The 21,305-nt window shown below is 45.9% G+C and overlaps 1 protein-coding gene across 5 annotated transcripts in view; it reads right to left on the bottom strand.

Moving 5' to 3' along the window:
* Positions 1-21,305, bottom strand: part of UBE4B (ubiquitination factor E4B) — a 67,155-nt gene that overhangs the window by 24,987 nt on the left and 20,863 nt on the right. For 2 of the 5 annotated variants that reach the window (XM_061600669.1, XM_061600668.1), the window contains exons 7-16: positions 19,752-19,980; positions 18,528-18,935; positions 15,280-15,399; positions 10,375-10,516; positions 8,136-8,236; positions 7,918-8,032; positions 3,874-3,957; positions 1,642-1,698; positions 524-640; positions 281-379 (exon numbers count right to left, since the gene is read on the bottom strand). In XM_061600669.1, coding sequence (XP_061456653.1) covers positions 281-379; positions 524-640; positions 1,642-1,698; positions 3,874-3,957; positions 7,918-8,032; positions 8,136-8,236; positions 10,375-10,516; positions 15,280-15,399; positions 18,528-18,935; positions 19,752-19,980 — 1,472 coding nt within the window. The remainder of the gene's footprint in view (positions 1-280; positions 380-523; positions 641-1,641; positions 1,699-3,873; positions 3,958-7,917; positions 8,033-8,135; positions 8,237-10,374; positions 10,517-15,279; positions 15,400-18,527; positions 18,936-19,751; positions 19,981-21,305) is intronic. The other 3 variants (XM_061600670.1, XM_061600671.1, XM_061600672.1) reach the window with 3 other exon arrangements.

Consider the following 21,305-nt stretch of genomic DNA (forward strand, 5'->3'; position numbering starts at 1 on the left):
CTAAGCTGTATACAGAATAGACACACTGGATTTATTGGATTGTCTTCAACTTAGTCCTACTCAAAGTAGAGCCACTGGGTTAATGAACCTAAGTTAGCCTTGTCTACTCTGAGCAGGGCTAGCACTGAATACCACCCAGCAGAGCTAAGTTAGTCATGATCATTCATTGCAGTGGGTCCACTCTGAGGACTAACGTTGCTAACTGACTGACAGCCCTAGCAAAAAAAAAACATTTCCAAACGAGAAAATAAAAAGCATGTTTCCACTTCAGCACACCTACCCTGGCAGATTCCAGGTAATGCTGCAAAGATTGGCTAACAACCCGGGTGTTTTCCAAGGTAATGGCAGGCCCGGAGAAATATTTTTCTATTACTCTAGGCTGCAAGAAGGAAAGAAAGAAAGAAAAAGAAACCAGTGAACAGCAGCAGTTATTTTTATTTCTTTAAAATACCTTTAGGCCACCTTTAAGGGCAGAAGCCCTCTCAAGGTGGCTAACAAGATAAAAGAAATACAACACACTTACATCGTCTTCAGCGAAGACAGAGAGACTGAAGAAAGCCCCAAGGTAAGACAGTCTTTGTAGTTCCCGACCCGTACCGGGGCTTAGGGACTTTGGCAGCCACAAAGGCAAAGACACGACCTGCGGGGACAAGAGGACAACAGAGAAATAACTGATCTGCAGCTTGGACACTTTCAAATCACTCTGCTGCCCAACTTATCATTCCTTGCTGAGTATCTGATAGTAGCTGTGTTCGACTATTGCCCAGTGCGGGTGTTACACAAATTGTATTCTTGCTCTCAGCCACGGCAATTTCCTCAGCCAGGCTTACGCCTGCAGGTTCTTCCCAGGTCCTTTGCAAGGTATCTTTAGACATAATGGACTAGTCATGAGGAGACGGAAGCCCTTGTATGGCCTCCGTCTCCCGCGGCTTTTGAGGAATAGTGTAAAAAAAAAGAGTTATTTTTGCTGGCCACCCTGCTCCTTGGATGCTTCAACTGCCGCCTGTTGTTGTTGTACGTGAGATATTCCCTGTTCCTTCTTCCCCCTCTTGGAGTTTCGTAAAGGTAAGCTTTCATAGGGAGGGGGGGGGAATCCTTGAGCTTTCCTCGCTCTCCGTGTCAAAGCCATTTTGTGCGTGTACTTTATATCACCCTTATGGCCCTAGGCAGTAGACATCAACGTGAGAGGTTACCCTCCCTCTACAGTCAACTCAGGAGGACAGCTGTGTAGGTTATAAATTTCTTTGGGTTTCTTATCTAGCGGCCAAGTTAGTGATTGGAAACACATAGATAGCATGCCTGGCTGGTAGACAAACCGAGCAGATAGTTTCAAGGCCGTATACTAATTGCCTATACCGACTGGCTGGAAGGAATGCTTAAAGTTTTCAGCTGTAAATTGTCAACTGTTCGTTTGAAGAAAGACCGGCCTTCTAAACTTGTTCAAAATAAGGAGCTATCTGGGAAGAAAATCGCCAGGAAGCAGGGAGAAGCGTAGAAACTCACCCATCGCCATTAAACACCCAACCGGAAGTCTATCATTCCTTGCTAGAATCCCTTAGATGCCAAGCACTGCAGACCAGCATGAATCAAAGGGGGGGGGGAGTAAGAACAGGCCAAGTGGCCATCAGGGTTTACACTTACCAAACTGCACACAGGGTGCGATTTCCCAAACTTGATTTCACATAGTTCACCAAAAGCCTAAACAGAAACAAAAGAGAGAAACAAAATGATCCGGATACATTTCTATGCCGATTCTTGGCTGGCTAATTAAAAGAGAGCTGCGTGTTACATGGAGGATTTTTTAAAATAATGCATCTTAGGGGGCTGGCTGTCTTTGGACCTTACCAAGAGTGAGCTAATTATGACAGCTGCATGAAACCTCCAGGGTCAAAATGACAGCTGCAAGGGAGCAAACTTGGGAGAGAGGGGGGTTCTTGTCTTCATGCCCCACCAGTGGGGCTTTCCCAGGGGAATCTGGCTAGCCACTGTGGGAAACAGGAGGAGGGTCTGAATGGCTTAAGGACTTAACCTAGTGCATTGCTTGGGACATGAGAACATAAGAAGAGCCCTGGAACTAGATCAGGCCAGTGGCCCATGGGGTCCAGCATCCTGTTCTCACAGTGGCCAATCAGATGCCCATGGGACGCCTGCAAGTAGGACCTGAGCGCAACAGCATCACTCTCCCCTCCTGCAGTTTCCAGCAACTGGTGTTCAGACACATACTGCCTCCAACAGTGGAGGTAGAACATAGCCATTGTGGTTTGCAGATGTCAAAAGCATCTGTCCTCTATGAATTTGTCTAATCCTCTTTCAAAGCCGTCCAAGTTGGTGGCCATCACTGTGCCTCTGCAGCAGCAAATTCCATCATTTAACTATACGCTGTGTGAAGAACTGCTTTCTCTGTGCACTTGTGCCTCAGAGTCCTCTTCAGGATGAGAAGGAAATTGGAGTATATAACATCAACAGTTCCTGTGACTGACAGGCGGTATGAAGACTCTGGATTGGTCAGCCCTGGTGCAAATATTAGGAACCAATCAACACAACAGGATATCCCAAGAGATGCACATCTAGCTCCCGGGTGTTTCTTTTTCCACTCTAGCAACAGAGACCCCCAACGGAAACACACACCCTCAGGTATAGATTTGACTATGGCTAACTATGCCTCCGCTCCCACCACCAGCCAGGGCCCAACAATTTTCCCCTCCACAATTTAAGTAGGAAGAAAACTCTCACAAGGTTGTAGAGGACAGGCTGCCAACTCAAACCTCTGAACAAGGAGTGGGGGAACTGGTGGCCCTCCATCCCTGATCAGCTCCAGGCAGCGTGGCCAATGGCCAAGGATGATGCGAGCTGATGTCCAACATCATCTGGAGAGGCACAGGCTCCCCATCCCTTTGCAACATTATTCAATGAAAATACAAGGAACAAGAACAAAAATAGGAAAGATGGGTGGGGAAGCAGCAAACCACCCTGATCAATGCAGGGCTAAATGTTCTTTAAAAGGTTCGAGAAGATAAAAAGTCCTTTCCTTGGGGAGCAAAAAGGTTAACACTGTGGGTGCCAGGCAAATCTCCCTAAGAGTGTGTGTTCCACTGGCAGGGTGCCATCACCAAGAAGGCACTCTCTCCCTCGCCACCACCCACTCCTTATGCAGCAGGGGCTGCACACTACATACATACAAAACACGCACACACACACACAGTATAAGGAAGTTTCTTAGGACACACCAACATTATCCTCAACTCTCCATCCAGGGCTCAACCTCTACCAATTACGGCTTACTGTTAATCTCCCTTTTGCTCACCACAGGTTAAAAGGGGCTTTGCTGGGAGAGGAGCACACACTGTATCTTGCAAGCCAGCGGTGCAGATCCTTTCTGTGTTTGGTGCCTAACAAAGTGGTCAGCAAACTCCAAAATGGCCACACAAGTGACATTAACACTGGGGAAAATAGATCTATTGTCCTCTGCATACCAAGACTCTTTTGTCTTACGATTCAAGAGCTGAAAGTCGGTTGGATGAATGTCGAGAACCCGCAACAAGAAGAACTTTATCTATCTCCCCCTTCCCCCAATGGGTCAGGAAAGGCAGGACAGAATGAAATAAAAGGAAATACAAAAGGACAACATGCCATACATTTTACATCTCCTGGATTGGGTTACAGCATGACAGAAACCAAGCAGAGCATAACTCTCTCCATTTGGGGAGTGGCAGAAAATCAGCCCCACCCACTTTTGGCTCCTTCCCTGACAAATTAACCCCAAGATGATGTGACCCGCAACAGGAAAAAAACATTGTCCATCTCTGCTGCAGGCTGTCATCAGGTATAGGAAGTATTAATGTAAAGGGGGGGAAATTAAGAAAGGCTACTCACCATTAGGGGGTATTTAAAATTGTCACTATCAAGGGAACACTCTTTCGAAGCAAGAGCCAGGCCTTGTAAAATGGGGATAAATATCTGTTTATAGAAGGAGGAAGGGGGAAAGAAAAAGAGAATCATGTTTCTCACACTTTCCACTTTGGACTATATTATGTATTACTATGTAATTGCTTATTATTATGCTTTGCATTTAAAAAAGCTGTTTTAACCTTTTGTACTGTAGAGATATTATGTTATGTATTGATATATATATATATATATTGCTTATTGTGTTCTATGCTGTAAACTGCCATTTGGTCATTTGACAAAGGACGGTACGTACATTTTAGAAAATAAAATGAGCAAGCAATCCCAGTTTCTAAAAACGCCCTTGGTCATAAAGTCACAGCTTTGAGTTTTTTGGGGGGAAATTAAAGTGGCATATAAATGCTTTTAGATAACTAACTACATACTAGCTAAGATCAGCCTTATATCATTATAATCGCTACCATCGTTATAACCGTTTTTATGTTTGTAGAATGCCCCTTCCACATAAGCTCTCAGGGCAATGAACACTTAATAAATTACAAAATCAAACACCAGCAATAAAACCATAAGACCACAATATCATAAGGATGTGTCAGCAGCAGAAAACAGCCACACACGCAAAAAGCAATTATCTGGTTCACCCTTACATGCCAAATGCAACAGATATGTTTTCAGGAAGGGATGCAAAGATGTCACTGAGGGAGATGAATGTATCTGCAGTGGGAGGGGATTCCACAATGGGGGGGGTCATCACTGCAAAGGCCCCGTTTATGGTAGCCTCATGCACTACTATAATGCTTTATTTTAGTGAAGTTTGTACTCGTTTTTGCCAGCCAAGGGCACAGTAATAATTCAGACTGATGCACTGAATATCACACTTCATGGAAATTATGAGCGTTTGGCATTAATTTTAAGGTACAACCACAACTCAGCACCAGAGGTAGGCATCGTTGGGTGCTTGCCAATGCCCACACCCTTGCAGGGGGGCCACTGCCACTCTTGAACCTTGTGTTCCTTCTGCTCTTATTTCCTTCCAAGTCTCTCCTCAAAACTCACCTGAGCCAGAAAGACTTTAGACCAGCCTTTCCCAACCTTTGGGTCCCCACCCAGATGTTGTTGGACTACAACTCCCATCAACCCCAGCCAGCATGGCCAATGGTCAGAAATGATAGGAATTGTAGTCCAGCCACATCTGGGGACCCAAAGGTTGGGAAAGGCTGCTTTAGACAATCCCTAGTCCTTATACCCTATTGAAACTAAGCCAACATATGTGTAAGTGAACTCTCCTTCCCCTGTATGCCTATGCCTTCATTCCGCACCTTCCTCTGCATTTTCCTGTGTCTATTCTTAGGTTCCAAGCTCTTTGAATTAGGGCAGGGACACATCAATCCAGTTCTTTTGTAAAGTGCTGTGCATATTGATGGTGCAATACAGAAAGAGATATAACAACAATTCTTCCTCCTTTATTCTCACGACAACCCGGTAAGGAAATTTCAAGTCAGAAACTGTGCTTGGCCCACAGAAACCCAGTCAGCTTTGAGGCTGAGTTGGAATTTGCATAATGGTCTCCCTAGCAGCGGTAGCAGCTGTGAAGGATGATGACGACAACAACAGTAATAGGTGATACAGTTGTATTCATAGTGATGCTAGCAGCGTCGTACCCAATAATACTCGGGAATTCTAAGAACCCCCCCCCCAAATCAGTGCTGTTTCAAAATCAGCAGTTTATTTTATTTCATTTTTAAACCGCCCATAGCGAATAGCTCTCTGGGCGGTGTACAAAAGATTAAAAGTACAGAAATACAAAATATCACAATAAATAAACTGAAACAAAGAGATTTAAAATTGTAACATTAAACGCTTTAAAATGCCTGGGAGCATAGCCAGGTCTTAACCTGGCGCCGAAAAGATAGAAGCGTCGGCGCCAGGCGTATTTCTTCAAGCCAGTGCAGTTTTGACAGGTTCAGTCCGCCATCTTGAATCCAAATGGCATCCAATTGTATCCAGACATCTGCTCCTTGATCTCAGGGAACCATCATCATGCAAAATTCGGTTACGATATCTTAATAATAATAATAACAAGAATGTACTGCCTTCAAGTTGATTCCGAATTATGGCGACCCTCTGAATAGGGTTTTCATGAGGCTGAGAGGCAGTGACTGGCCCAAGGTCACCCAGTGAGCTTCATGGCTATGTGGGGATTCGAACCCTGGTCTCTCAGGTCGTAGTCCAACACCTTAACCACTACACCACACTGGCTCTCACGATATCTTAAGAGGTGTCCTAATGCATAGCAGACAAACAACTTTCCAAAATATATATTTAGCAAATTATTATGGAATTGCTGTAAGTCCGGTGAAGGAGTCCAAAGCATCCAGAGGGGCCAAAGGAGAAGACACTCTGTGCTGAGTTTCTGCATTCAGCTATCGAGTTGCCAACTTGCCAGGTTCAAGGGACTTGTGTTAATTCAAAGCCCTAAATTATTTGGGCCCAAATCATCTCAAGGACCACTTGACTCTCATTTCGATCACTGAGATCTTCTGACGGGGCACTTTTGATGGTCCCCCACACTCGTGAGGTCCGGTTGGCCTCCACCAGGGACCAAGCCTCTAGTGTGGCAGGCTCTGCCCTGTGGAACTTCCCATCAATAGAGGTTCAGCAGGAACCATCCCTTCTTTCTTTCAGGCATCTATTGAAAACCCAACTTTTTAGGCCTTTTAACATGATCCCCCCCACAACCAATACATTACTATTGATGGTATTGTTTTTAGTGATGTTTTTATAGTTTTTAATAATAATAATATCTTTATTGTTACGGTCAATGACCAGCATGAGGTAATCAGATAAAATTGTTAAAACACAATACTATAAAATAGACTTGTCAAAGACATAGTTATAAAATCCAAAAAAAAAAAAAAAACCCAAGAATTACAAGGTGGCTAGAGTCAGTTTGTGGTGAATTTTGATCGCTGCAGCACTGGAGGTGATAAAAGTATTTTGATCAGAAAGAAGTGGGAGGACATAAAATGCGTCTGATCGTCCTAGGGTTTTCAATAGGAGAGGTACAATTAAAGATCTTCGTAGATCAGAATAGAATGGGCAGTGTAGGACGTGGGTCACTGTTTTCACCTCTCCAGCGTCACAAGGGCACTTACGGTCGTAGTAGGGGTTTTTTTATATCTTCCCTCCAGGACAGCAGAAGGAAGGACATTAAAACGTGCCAGTGTGAAAGCTGTGCAATGTTTTTGCACCGAGAGTGTAAAAAGATAATTTGCAGGTTTGTTGAATTGTAGCGCTCTATCCATTGAGGCATACTTAGAGAACAAGCCCAAGTCTTGTTGGCGCTCGATATCAGCAACGCGTTGCCTAAATGTTGACCAAGCCATATCACATCCTTTGGAAATGAGGTAGCCCAGGGAAAGACCGTATAGTTGGAGATTTTGAGGCAAGGTTTGTTTCCATAATGACTGGTACTCGTCCTGGAATGTTAGTGTGGCCAAACCAGTCGGAAACAAGATTAGTTTCAGCCAGAATTTGAAAATAGCAAGCCAAACCCTGGTTTCAACCTTTTGCAGGCCAGCCTCTAATTGTAAGGCAACGTTTGGGACACAATGAGGTACTTGGAGGACTGCCCTCAAGAATTTAGATTGTACTGCTTCCAGAGGTGTAAGACTGGGATAGGGGCCAAGTTGTGCTCCATATAAAAGCTGCGTTAAAGACTTAGTCTTGAACAGCTTTATTGCCGCTGGTACATAATGGCCGCCTTTGGTGTGGATAAAGTTTAACACGGCGGAAGCACTCCTTTGGGCTGACTGGGCAACGTACTCTGCTTCGGCCTTCCAGCTGCCATTTGTTTTTAATTGCATAAATGTCTTTGCACGTTGTAAGCCACCTTGATGTACTCTTCATAGAAAAGCCATACTTTTCATAATGGCTTATAAATACTTTAAATAAAATAAAATGAAATCAATAAGACCAGGTATCGTGGCTAATTAGAAACAAGCCACTTACCTGTTTGAACACCTCTTCATCCTGATGAGTCGTTCTCACCAGCTCTTGGATAAAGCCAAAAGGGAGATTCCTACAGAGCATGTACGGGACTAGCAACGACTGCTGCTGTAATGACCTATGCACATAAAAAAAGAGACACGGGGTGAGATGGGCAGGCAAGGGGTGTGGGATTCCACAAAAATGCACCTCACAGATAGGAACAAGTAGGCCTGACTCACCTCGGCTGCGTTAGGGATCCTTGGAGCACCAAAGCAGCATGGGAAATGCACTGAGATCGGACGTTGCTCAGTAATTGGCTCACCATCGGCTGGCTACACAACTAAGAGAACAAACAGCAATGACAGCAGGCAATGCTGAAGCCCACACTTTGCAAACGTATGAACAATGTGGCACGTTTTCCCCTAAATCCCTTGGATCAGGGTTGAGAAACACCTGTGGCCCTCCAGACATTGCTGGCCTCCAACTCCCAGCACCCCCAAATCACTGGCCATCCTAGCTGGGGTTTATGGGAGTTGAAATCTAGCAACATCTAGAGGGCCACAGCTTGCCCACCCCTGAACTAGATCCTCATTTGCCTTTACTGCCCCTAGCTACCTTTACCACAACTGTGCCTTCTTTTGACGCAGGGATGGGGAAGCTGTGGCCCTCTGGATGCAGCTGGACTCCAACTCCCATCATTCCCACTCACTGGCTATCCTAGCTGGGGCTGATGGGAATTGGAGTCCTGCAATACATTTAGCTCCATCTTTCTCAAAACCCAAAGGTGGCACTTTTTCCAGTGGAGAGACTTCCTCCTCCTCTTCCCCATAATACCCTCTCCTGGGTTTTTTTGGAGAATTTGGCTGCTGTGCCCAATAATATTATAGTAATTTTCTACCGTGAGGCTGGGTGATCATTTATTTATAAATATATTTGTATACCACTGTAAACACATCAAAGCGGTTTACAATAAGTTAAGGAAAAAACAACCACAATACAATAAAAGCAAAGGTCAACTAAGGACACATCTAAGGCCATGATGTGGGTCTAGTTCTTGAACCCTGGTCTCTCCAACCCAACATGCGCCCAACAGAAGACAGGAGCTTATCTGTGGACTCCCCAGTGAGACTTGGACAATTCGCTGTTGCTCAGCCTCTCCCCATCTGTAAAAGGTTTCCAGTGTTGGTCCTACTCAGAGCAGCCTCATTGGAATCAATGGGCATGGCTAACTTAGGACCTTTCATTTCAATGGGTCCACTCTGAGTAAAACGTAGTTAGATACAACCCTAAGTTTTTCAGTCTTGAGTTTCCCCCGACATAGCCTGTGGTGGGGGTGGGGAAAACATACAAAATTGTCTGGTCTGGATTATGTGAGTTGATCTGTAGAGTGGGAAGGAAGGATCTAGTAAATTATTCTTTCCTGAAGCGGAGAAATCAGGAGAGGATATTGCAGCCTCTATGTGTCCCCATTATTCTCCACCATATTAAAATTGCTTCTGGAAAAACAAAACCGGCCACAGAAGAGGACCCTTCCCCCTGCTGTAAGTACAATGGCAGGGACCATTCAGTGTGTGACTTAAAGGGCTAATTCGGTTACTGGTCTGGCTGACAGCAGACTGATTGGTGGGAGAGTCTAATCAGTTGGGAGTTAGCCGTCTGTGAGGAAGACTGTTGAGATGTGACAACCGAAGGGGTTGGAAGAGAAAGTGGCTCTGAAGGAGTTTCCCCTCCCTGTGTAGGCCTGACCTAAGATAGATAAACCTGTTTATTTCTCCTCATTTGTTGTTGTTATATGCCTTCAAGTCGACTACGACTTATGGTGACCCTATGAATCAGCGAACTCCAATAGAATCTGTCATTAACCACCCTGTTCAGACCTTGTAAATTCAGGTCTGTGGCTTCCTTTATGGAATCAAACCATCTCCTGTTTGGTCTTCCTCTTTTTCTATTCCCTTCTGTTTTTCCCAGCATTATTGTCTTTTCTAGTGAATCGTGTCTTCTCATTATGGGTCCAAAGTATGATAACCTCATTTTCATTATATTGTATATCGTTCTTGTTCAGGAAAGTATTATCAGTTTCTTTTCTCTCTGGACTCCCCTGCTTTATTCCAGTCGGTCTGCTGACATACCTTGCCAGCTTGCCCCTTGATGGTCCCAGCAGCCTCACCCCTGCATTGAGACATATCTCACTGCTGCAGAGGTGAGACTGTGCTGGGACCATCAGGGGAGAAGTTTTTCCACCTGCCTTACCCCCTCACCTCTGCTCTTAGTGACATCTTTTGGGGGACTGCCCTTTACCAGGAAGATGAATGCTTTTGGTTTTTAGCTGTTGTTGCTTTTTAGAAATGCTAGGATTTTGTTGGCTTGAATTTTTGTAAATTGTATTGTTTTTCTTTGTATTTTCTATTTGTGTTTTGCTATTTGTGTGTCAGCCACCTTGGGCCACAGCGCAGCCTAGAAATAAACCATATAACATACCTTTGGTGCTTTTCTCTCTTCTATCCCCACTCTGTCAAAACACTCAATGAGGTAGTTCAGCATATCCGTTTCTTTGCAGGTCTCAATGGTGAAGTGGTCACTGCACGAGTCAGAAATGCTGGCTCCTCCAGAGCCTCCACCACTTTTTTAAAAAAAGGAAACATAAGCTAAAATCAAGAGTTACAGCCACTTCCACAGCAGTCACATGGAGGCTGGCAGTCCACAGAGTGAGAGCTGTGCATGTGTAGCATGGCATGTGTAGCATTGGCAGAGGGAACTCGCCACAGCACAGGAGCTGATCCACAGTATAAGCTGTTTACCTAGGTTAACTCCCCGCCCCCGTGGCAGTACTTCAATAACATAATAGATGGTTTGGTTCGCTGGCTTTTGCATTTCCTGCCCCGGGCCTCAGGTACACCCAATGTCCATGCATAGGAGGCCATATTAGAATATTATTATTAATCACATTTACACCCCGCCTTTCTTTCAAGATGGAACCCAAGACGGCATACTCAGGCGGTCTCCCATCCATGCACTGACCAAACCCAAACCTGCTTAGTTTCAGCAAGGTGGTGGCCTCATGTGCCTTCAGGCCATAGCCCTACACTGTTAGAATAGGGCCCTACGCTGGTGACTCAAAAGGCATGGTAGGTCCACTCCATGCAACTGCTGCTGCTTTTTACAGTGGCTGCATTGCATGGATAGGACCGACACGAGTCAAGCGCTCAGCACAGGCCCCTATTCTAATATAGCAGGGGTGGCAAACCTTTCGCAGCCCAAGGGCCACATTCCCTTCTGGGCAACCTTCCAAGGGCTACATGCCAGTGCTGGGTGGGGCCCGAGGCAAAAGTGGGTGGAGCAGCAAATGCAAATTTTGCCTTTGCATACTAGGTTAGTTTCTGCATGTGCACACACACACACACCTCTCTACCCTCCATCCAGACAAGCAAAAGGCATCATCAGAGTTTCCAGGCACATCTCAGGCAATTAAAAGCACTCAGGGCGCAAAGCAGGGCCAGTGAAAGGGGCAGCCTAGGGGAGAGCTCCGAGGGCCAGCTAGAGATGCCTGAAGGGCAGCATTTGGCACCGGGGCCTAAGGTTCTCCACCCCCGAAATGCCCCCTGACACATGGACACCAGGTGGGCCTGGGGATAGGACAGAACGTTAAAGGGCCACCAAGTTGATCTATTACAAGTCAGCAAAGTCCTGTGCATCTGGCTGGTGAAGACCTCAAGCACAACCTAAAGAGACCTAAATACAAGCCCAAAGACAGAGGCTTGTGCCCAAGTAAGTCCTACTCAGAGGAAGCCCACTGAAATGAATGGGCCTGTTACCTATGCCCACTGATTCCAATGGCTGTACTCTCAGTAGGACCAACATTGGATGCCACCCAAATGGGTCTACTCCAAGTAGAGCTAACGTTGAACACAACCACCTTTTCACCCTGCTCTTTGACACCCAAGATGTATATTTTTAGGATCCACCCTATTTTTTTGAATTCTTTGTGATTTTAAGTTGTTTTTAATTGTTTTTATTATTTTATTTATTTATTGGATTTGTTAGTCGCCCATCTGGGAGGTTATCCAACCACTCTGGGCGACGTACAATCAGAAGTATAAAATTACAATGAACAATAGACATGAACTGTTGTAACCTGGGACCTCAGCGTTAAGGGCCGGTCATAATAACAATAACACATCTGCCATGAGAGAGACATCCCTAAACTGAGAGGCATGAATGCTGCATTTAACTCGCTTGCTGATAATAGCAAAAAAAAGGCCTTGGCCATCAGCGGCTGCAGCAATGCATACAAGCATTGTGGTTATAACAGCAACACTCTCTTGATGAAGTAATCATATGCCAGATGCCCAACGCACCACCCACAGTCTCCAGAAGGCAGCTTATCATGTAACATTTGCTTTACGAATGAGGAAGGCAGATCAGCGCACACTTTGAAACCAGCCATAAGATCTATTTAAAATTCAGACGGAGTTACCATACAGCACGCCAGCTGAATATATAGCACAAGGATTTTTAAACATATAAATATTTCAGTGCTGAGGCAGATTTTCTGTTCTGACTGCTGACTTTAGCAATACTTTTATGTGTTGAATTTTAAAAAAAACACCATTCAAGCGCTGTTAGCCACATTTGAGTTCCCTGGCGGAAGGAAAGTGGAATAGATGTTTTTGAAAAAATAAATATAAATGAAATGAAACTGGCCAGCATTGAACATTTCACAGTCAATTGTTTGTGCAGCGACAGATGAATATCCATATCTGATTCAAAGGCTCCTCCCCACCCTCCAGCAAATTAATTAGCAGCTCCAGGTCTGGACTCTTCCACACCTTCTGTCATTAAACCTGCATGGCCACTTATAATTAGCATTTCCTTGAAGTCAACATCTCTATAAAAAAAAAAAAAGTGCAGCGAAGGACTCATTATTGGGTCTGTTTATGCTTTCAAGCCATTAGCAGCCTCCAAGCTCACCTCCTTCCACTTCTTGCTTCCTGTGAGGAGGGTGTGTGTGTTAGTGGAAGCGTATGCCATTTGCACACCTAGTTACGTTGCATGTGCGGCAAGCGGCATGTGTGTTTTTATCAGCAGCTCCAATACACAGTAACCTCCTGGCTTCCCAAATGCATGAAGGGCCTCGGAAAGGAGGGATTACAAATGAGGAAGGGCCAGTAATACTGACTTCGGCTCGACTACAATTTGCCCCTACTCCTGTCCACATGAGCATCACCAGTTGTCACTAGAAGTGCTCCATCAATGTAGCATTCACATCCATGACCACATGCAGCGACTGTCTAACTCAGCCTTTCCCAACTAGTGTGCCACCAGGTGTTGTTGGACCACAACTCCCATCAGCCTCAGCCAGCATTGCCAATGGTCAGGACAGATGGAAATTGTGGTCCAACAACATCTGGCGGCCCACTAGTTGCAAAAGGCTGGTCTAACTGATCCCCTTTAAAGACTCCTATCTAGCCGTCAGTACCGGATCTTTGCAGAATGAAGAGCCCTCTAAGCACAGCAGCACAGGAGGACGCCTCCTGCACAAGCGGTTGTGATATGAGCACAGTGTAGGGGCACATGTACTCTATCTCCAGCCTCATCACAGAGAGTGAACTTCAGTGGGTCTACTCTGAGTAGGGCTAGTATTGAACTGGCTTGCCAAGAGCATGGCGGTGGTATGCCTGAAGAGGAGAACACACTCCTGTTCCCATGGGCAGCACAAAGCAGGGTCTGTGGCTGCTTCATCCCTTCACAACACGCCTCCCCCCAGTATGGGAAAGGACCGTTTCCTTTTTTCAGAAAGGAAAATGGGACAATATTACAGGATGCAAACATACAATCTTCCACACTGAGCAGCAGAGGGAAGTAACGTGTTCCTGTACATAAGGAGTCAACGTGTCTGTGGCTGAGGCACAACCACTCAAGTAACCCTTAGAGAAGGGAAGGATGGGGACTGGAACCAGCTAGAGCAGCCTTTCCCAACCAGTGTGCCTCCAGATGTTGTTGGACCACAACTCCCATCAGCCTCAGCCAGCATTGCCAATGGTCAGGAAAGATGGGAATTGTGGTCCAACAACATCTGGAGGCACACTGGTTGGGAAAGGCTGAGCTAAAGGGTCAAACCCGGACGTGGTCACACTCCATGGACCACTAGGAGAGGGGCGCAAGGCTACCCATCTGTCAATCACCCAACGTCATATGACATCAAATGATTTAAACCAGTGGTTCCCAAACATTATTTCCCAAACAGACCACTTATTTATTACATTACCTCACCTTTCTTTCATCATAGACCCCAAGGCAGCATGCATGCGATTCCCAAGTGGTCTCCCATCCAGGCAATGACCAGACCTAGAGCTGCTTAGTTTCAGCAAAGTAGCAGCATCAGGTGCCTGCAGACCACAACCTGAGACTTAAAAACTGCTGACGGTTCTGGCTGACCACTTAATTTTCCATCTGTCACAGAAATTATAATGTACTGTGCCAGACCCTGTATGATATTTAACATGCCACGGACCACCTGAAACTGGTGGTTTGCAGGCCACAGTTTGGAAACCTCTGGTTTAAACTTCAAGCTGCAGAGGAAGAACTTTTTTTCCTTTTGAATTTTCCTATTCTTCCTTTTGAATTTGGTGCTTTTCCTGCTGCATTGCTTTCGGAAATGACTGGATAACTCTTGAGAGCGACTTGAACACCCCAAGCACATTGACTCCTGTCGAAAGCAGCACACAACAAGTTAAGTCGCCAAATCCACAGAATGAGAACTTGAGCCGCTGTTGCAAAGAAACGTTCCTTTGCAGCCATGGCTTGAACTGGGCATAGTCTGAAGCTGCAGCACTATCTATCCTGCTATCTATCCAGCCGCAACACTATCTCTCCTATCTATGTCAGGTGATGTGAACAAATGGGCGTGGCTTGGCCCAAACAGGGAAGCCAGGTGAGCCTGATTAAGCTCAGAGGCTGCTGGTTCCCCCACCTCTGCCTTACAGGAACCTCTTGCACAATCCTGCCTCAGCTCGAGTAAACGCAGCGGCAGTTGCCACCCTAGAACCAAGAAGGAGGCTGCAGGTGGATCTGAGAACATGCGTTCTCTCTTAACACTCATGGGTGGAAATTAATGGTTGTAACGTGCCCATTTCAAATACCATTTCCCCCACCCTCCTTCACACTGCGAGAGACTCCTCCTGGCATCAAAGGCCAGGAACGGAGAAAACAGGTTTATTGGGGGTAGTTAACACGAGAGCAAAAGCATTTTTAAAAGGATTATTATAGGAATGGAATTAGATGCAGTTGTTTTGGGAGGGCCACATGGTAAGCAGAAAGGTAAGTGCAAAGGCGTGATATTTTTAAGCATCCAAACACAGGCAGGTTACACACTTTCTGGAATACCTGGACCCAAACTGGACACAAGAAAAATCCTCCTCCTCCTCGTCCTCATTGTCTTCATCAGAACTGTCCCCAGACACATCAGAAATGGCAAGGAAGAGGGAGAAAGGGTTGTTGTACATACTATTTGTAATAAAAGCAAATACGGACCAGTGAATAATTGGGGGGAGGGGGTGAAAGAAAGGCCGAAAAAGGGGGGGGAATACAAAGAGTAACTTATTTCATTGATATAATCTTCACTGCACACATGCAGCAAATAAAGTCAGAAATTCAGCAGCACTCCTTAGAAAGCCATGGCAAAGTTAATGTGCTTCACTGCAAAGGATTCAAATGCTAAAACAAGCAAAGGGTGGTGTCCAGCTACTCAGAGCAGACCCAATGAAATCAGTGGGCCTACACTAGTCATGTCCATTGACATCAATGGGCCTACTGTGAGTAGGATTAGCACTGGATACAACCCAAAGCATCCAGGTCAACAAAAGCGAAGCAGGCTGCTCTCGCTCGCTCGCTCTCAGTGAAAGAGGGGGGTGGTTACAAAGAGGAATCCTTTGAGAAGAATTAAGGCAGCAGATCACTAGCAGAAGCCCTTCCATCCTCCAGATGATTATCATATGCAGTCGCCTCATAGGGAACCAGACCGTTGGTTTATTTGCCCAGGGCTACTTTAACCCAACTGGGAGAAGCCCCCCAACATCAGAGGAAAGGAGTCTTTATACACAAAGAGACTCTCTCTTCATGCGAAGCTAATGGTCTACTAGAGAGCTATGGGGTTCCTCATCTAACCCAGCCTTCCCCAACATGGTGACCTCCAAATGTGCTGGACTGCAACTCCCATCAGTCCCAGCCAGCACACCTGGCCAGATCCTGACAATGTCACACAAACTCCAGCTGCAGACATAGGGGCTTAGCAAACTGCTTTCCCCCATGTCAGACTCTTTGCTCATATAGTCCAGTACTGTCTGCTCTGATGGGCAGCAGCTCTCCAGCATTGCACACAAATAAAGACCCAACACCTGCTATCTCAGGGGTGGGGAACTCCAAGCCCAAGGGCTGAATGTGGCCCTTCATCTACTGGTCCTCGGAGCTGTCCCCAGGCCACACCCCTCACTGGCCCTGCTAGACACCCAGAGCATTTTTGCCTGGCTGGAATGTGTCCTAGAACTGTAATGCAGGCTGGACAGATGTGTGTATATAGACGCTAGCCTACTTTACAAAGGTTACATTTGCATTTATTGCCCTGCCCACTTCTGCCTCTGGCCCTGCCCACATCTGGCATACGGCCCTTGGGAGGCCGCCCAGAAGGAAATGCGGCCCTCAGGCTGAAAAAGGTCCCCATCTCCTGGAGTAGATCTCAACTAGAGATCTCTCAACTAGAGATGCCAAGGACTGAACCTTCTGTACACAAATGCTGAGTTGCTGCCTCTCCCCTAAACACACTGGTTCTGTCGACACTACCACCCACAAGAAAACCCACAAAACCAATGGCCTCGTGGAATCTGCTGGTCACCGGCCAGTTCCCTTCTAGATGGAGCCACGGAGGGAACACGAAAGCAACGTGCTGAGCGACACAGCAGCAGGAGCAAACAAGCCTGGCTGCCAAGAAGAACAGGCCAGAAAACTCATATGTGGGTTAAGTTCTACCTACTAGGGAATTCAGTCCGAGAGTTAAACAGGTGAACAGCCTTAAAAGAAGACCACCTGTGATGCAGAAATTGATTTTAAAGCAGGGAACCTCTTCATCAAGTCAAGTAGGTAGAGGAGTTATTTTATGGCACAGTGGCATCTAGACTATATTGTGCCATGCAACAGTATGCAGCTCAAGGAACCTCCATTAAGTTTCGATTCAGGTCATGCATACACACACTATCTCCTTATGAAATCCCATGCCTTTCAGCACCACCTTTACCCTGATGACACTCAACTCTCTCTCTCTCTCCATCCCTGAACTGGCCCCTTCGCTCCAATCCAGCATCCCCAACTGCCTCTGTTTTTTTCACCAGGATGCTGAATCACTGTCTTAAGCTCATCCTTTCAGCAGCCAAGTCCCCCTCATGCCCAAGGTTTTAAAAAAAAAGCTCATCAAGTGCTTCTAAAACCAACATGAGATGGGTTTCAACAGATAGTAAGCACCAGGCAAGAGAAATAAAGATCTTTGTAACAGAAACAAAGTATGGTATACCTAAAAGGTCAGTGGAGCAACATACCACCAACATGTGACATCTTTGTTTAAAGAATTACACTAGCTGCCTATATGATACTGGACCTAATTCAACGTCTTACTATTAGTTTTTAAAGTCCTCAGCAACTCAGGACAGGTTATCTTCCATAGCGCCTTGCCCCATCTGATGAGGCCTTGTTGGCAGTACCATGTGGTTACAAGTTAACAGGGCCTTCTGTGTGGTTGCTCCAGCATAATGGAACTCTGTCCCCATGGCAGTTAGACAGGTGCTTACTATTCTCTGCTTTAGGCACCTGTTGAAAACTCCTCAATCAATCTTCAGCCAACACGATCCACAATTGGGGGGGATATTATGCTTTGTAATTTTATCTTACATTGGAACCAGTGTTCAGAACCAGATTTTATCTTGTTCTGGATATTGTATATGAAGTGCCTTATAAATTCGTAAAATAAAGAAAAGATGGCAAGAAAGGTCCACCAGACCAGCTTTCTTCAGTCTTGGTTCCTCTGATGTTGTTAGACTACAACTCCCATCAGCCCTGACTATTAGTTAAGCTGGCTGGGGATGATGGGAGCTATAGTCCAATAACAGCTGGGGACCCAAGGACTGGGTACTAGACAAAGAGATCAAAGTGTGGAAAGCAGGGGAGGGGGGGAGAACACCTCTCAACTCTTCTTGTATCAAACAAATAGCAAGCAAACGTACACACCCATGATTATTAAGTACTGATTTGTTGTTTTTTTATTGATAATTATGTCTCTATCCCCAATCTTTCTGGCAAATCAAGCATGTTGATACTTCTTTACATTCACTCCCTTTTAAGACGCCATGAATATTACACATATTGTGCCAAAAAGCTTTGTGGTTCAACAGCCATCGCTTGCAGTCAGTGTATTAGCTTGGCTCAAACACAATTAGTAACTAGAAAAGAAATCTCCACAACAAGACTTATTAAGAAGAAGTCATATTAGCCAAGTTCTTCCAAAGAGCACCAAGTCACCAAAACCCTGCACAGCACACATTAAACTGAAAGTCTCTGAAAGCAGCAAAAATATTTTTTTAAAAAAATACCTAGACGGTGTCCTGCTCAGGTAAGAGGACCTTCTGCCGAGAGGCCCAGGCGAAGCAGTGAACAGAGGCAGGGCCATAGCTATGGGTCTAAGCCTGGGCAAACCGGCCCGCACAGCCGGAGGACTAGCACTTATGCCTTGAGGGGTTGGAGAGCGAGAGGGGACAGGAGTGCTTGCCAAGGGCGGAGCAGAAGGAGCTGGGAAGGCCCAGGGGTGAGCCACCATGTACGGGCGGTACCTCGGGGATGGGGGATGGATTCCCAGCGGGCCTGCTGCTGGCACGACGGGAGGGCTGGCAGAAAGGGAAGGGGTGGGGGCGACCGGACTGGCAGAAGAGGCGAGAAAAGAGCCGGCTAAAGGTGTGTGGCTTGAGAGAGTGAAAAGAGGAGCCGGGCTGGTGCCATAGAGACTACGGTGGATGAAAAGGGAAAGAAGGGAAGAGAGAGAGAGAAAATGGGATTTTGAAATACAGGGGGGAAAAGGCAAGGAAACAAACAGAAGTAAGACAAGGCAGCTCTACATTTCCCCTCCCAGGCAGTACGTTTCTCAGCAGAGGGGCTCATTCCTTACTTTGTCCCATAATGTAGGGCTGACAAAGCCTGATGCCACTGGACTTCAACTCCCAGCAGCCAGCATGGCCAATGGGCCGGGTGATGTGAGATGGAGTCAAGCAACACCTGGAAGGCTGCAGCTTCCCCACCCCCGCAATAAAAAAGTCATCCATGTATAAACAAATCTGAAAGCCAAATGTATACCTTGATGAGAAGGGATAGCTGACATTTCCTTGCGCATTTCTGTGAAACACACACATACTTAAGGCTGTATCCAAAGGTAGTCCTACTCAGTAAAGACCCACTCAAGTTAATGAACGTGACTAACTTAGGTCTATTAATGTCAATGGGTCTACTTAGCATGGGACTAACATTGGATACAAGCTTTTATTTGACAGGAAGTTTCTGGCTCTCATCAGCACAGAGGAAAACTGAAGCAAGGAGAAAAAAACTCTAAGGATTCTGCTCAGAGATCAGGCACCAAGGAAGAGCTGGCCAGGTTTCCAATCCTATGCTCCAAACAGATGCCTGCCCCCCTCCAAGCATCCCATTCTCCATCACTCTATCTTGCTGCAGAATTTTGGAAGAGCAGCACAACACACAGTATCCCTCCTTCCACCTCTGTCCTCGCAAAGCCATTATAGGACTTGGCCGGTTATGCATCTAAAACTTACCTCGATAAAGAGCTGGAGCCGAATGAGCCCACGTTACAGAAAATGGGACTCGTTCCTGGGTTGGAACCAGTGTTCAGAACCAGATTTCTATCAGGCGACCGGGCAGCTGCTGCAATGGGCTGCGACGTGGCTGTCAAACTGGCAAAGGGGTTTTCCTCCCTCGACTGGGTCGACATCATCAGAACTTCCATCAGGATCTGCCCAATCAAGTCTTTGAAGTCCGAGAACACTTTTGAGAAGAAAGAAAGAGCATTATGCGAATACCCTCCATTGTAAGTATCTCACGTATCTTGGCAGCAAAATGCAAGCTCAGGAAAAGGATGGGGATTGGTCCTAGGATGAGGTTGTCATCCCAGGATAGCCTTAAGCCTATAGAGCACACACAGCAGGTGTGCACAGAGTCACTCAGCCATGGGGAGGGCCCCTATTCTAGGGAAGGGAGACTTCCTGAGGGCCACCAAAAGGCTCTCACTTGGGCTGCAATTTGGAGAAGGGAAGAAATTGCAAGAATCTTTAGGAACACAGGAAGCTGTCTTATGCCCACTCAGACCACTGGTCCATCTAGCTCAGTATTGCCTACTCTGACTGGCAGCAGCCCCCAGGTTTTCAGGCAGTCTTTTCCCAGCCCTACTTGGAGATACTGGGGATTGAACCTGGGACCTTCTGCATGCAAAGCAGGTGCTCTAGCACTGAGTGATGTGTGTTACATTCATATCTAGTTATAAAATCTACTTCACTGCTTTACACTAGAAAAGACAATAATGCTGGGAAAAACAGAAGGGAGTAGAAAAAGAGGAAGACCAAACAGGAGATGGATTGATTCCATAAAGGAAGCCACAGACCTGAACTTACAAGATCTGAACAGGGTGGTACATGACGGATGCTATTGGAGGTCACTGATTCATAGGGTCACCATAAGTCATAATTGACTTGAAGGCATATAACAACAAACTCTACTTCTTTACACTACTCTGGGGAAGGTGCCCTTCCTATATCTCTTTTATTCGTATAAGTCAATAAAGTCCCACCAGGTTCTAACAAAAGTATCTTGTTTACAAAAAATTGTGCAGAAAAAATGTATACCCGTTTTTTACCATCTGGGTCCCAAATCTGCTTACTGATTCTTTTTTTCTTTTTAAAATAAAAATAAATACATGCCAAAAGATTTCAGAAAGGGGGAGAACAAGTCAAGCCAGTATTTATCAACCTTTGCCATTTCAACTCTCATCATCCCCAGCTAGCATGGCTAATGGCCGGGAAAGATGGGAGTTGTAGTCCAGCAACATCTGGAGGACCAAAATCCCCCCCATCCCTGCAGCAAAGTTCCAGAGCGTTGGGTGTTACAGCCCTTGCATGGAGCATCACAAAGCTGCAAGGGGTAATCTTGAGAACAGCGAAAGCTTCTTAGAATTATTAGTATCAGCTGCACCTACATTATGCCATCTTTCTGTTTGAAAGACAGGACATGCAGAATAGCTGAAAGTAATGGCTAATCTAGCATGCCAGCTTGTCAGCAGAACAGACTGAATACTTTCCATCTTCAAGTCACGAAGA

The sequence above is a fragment of the Rhineura floridana genome, chromosome 18 (assembly GCF_030035675.1).
Source record: "Rhineura floridana isolate rRhiFlo1 chromosome 18, rRhiFlo1.hap2, whole genome shotgun sequence".
Classification (NCBI taxonomy): domain Eukaryota; kingdom Metazoa; phylum Chordata; class Lepidosauria; order Squamata; family Rhineuridae; genus Rhineura; species Rhineura floridana.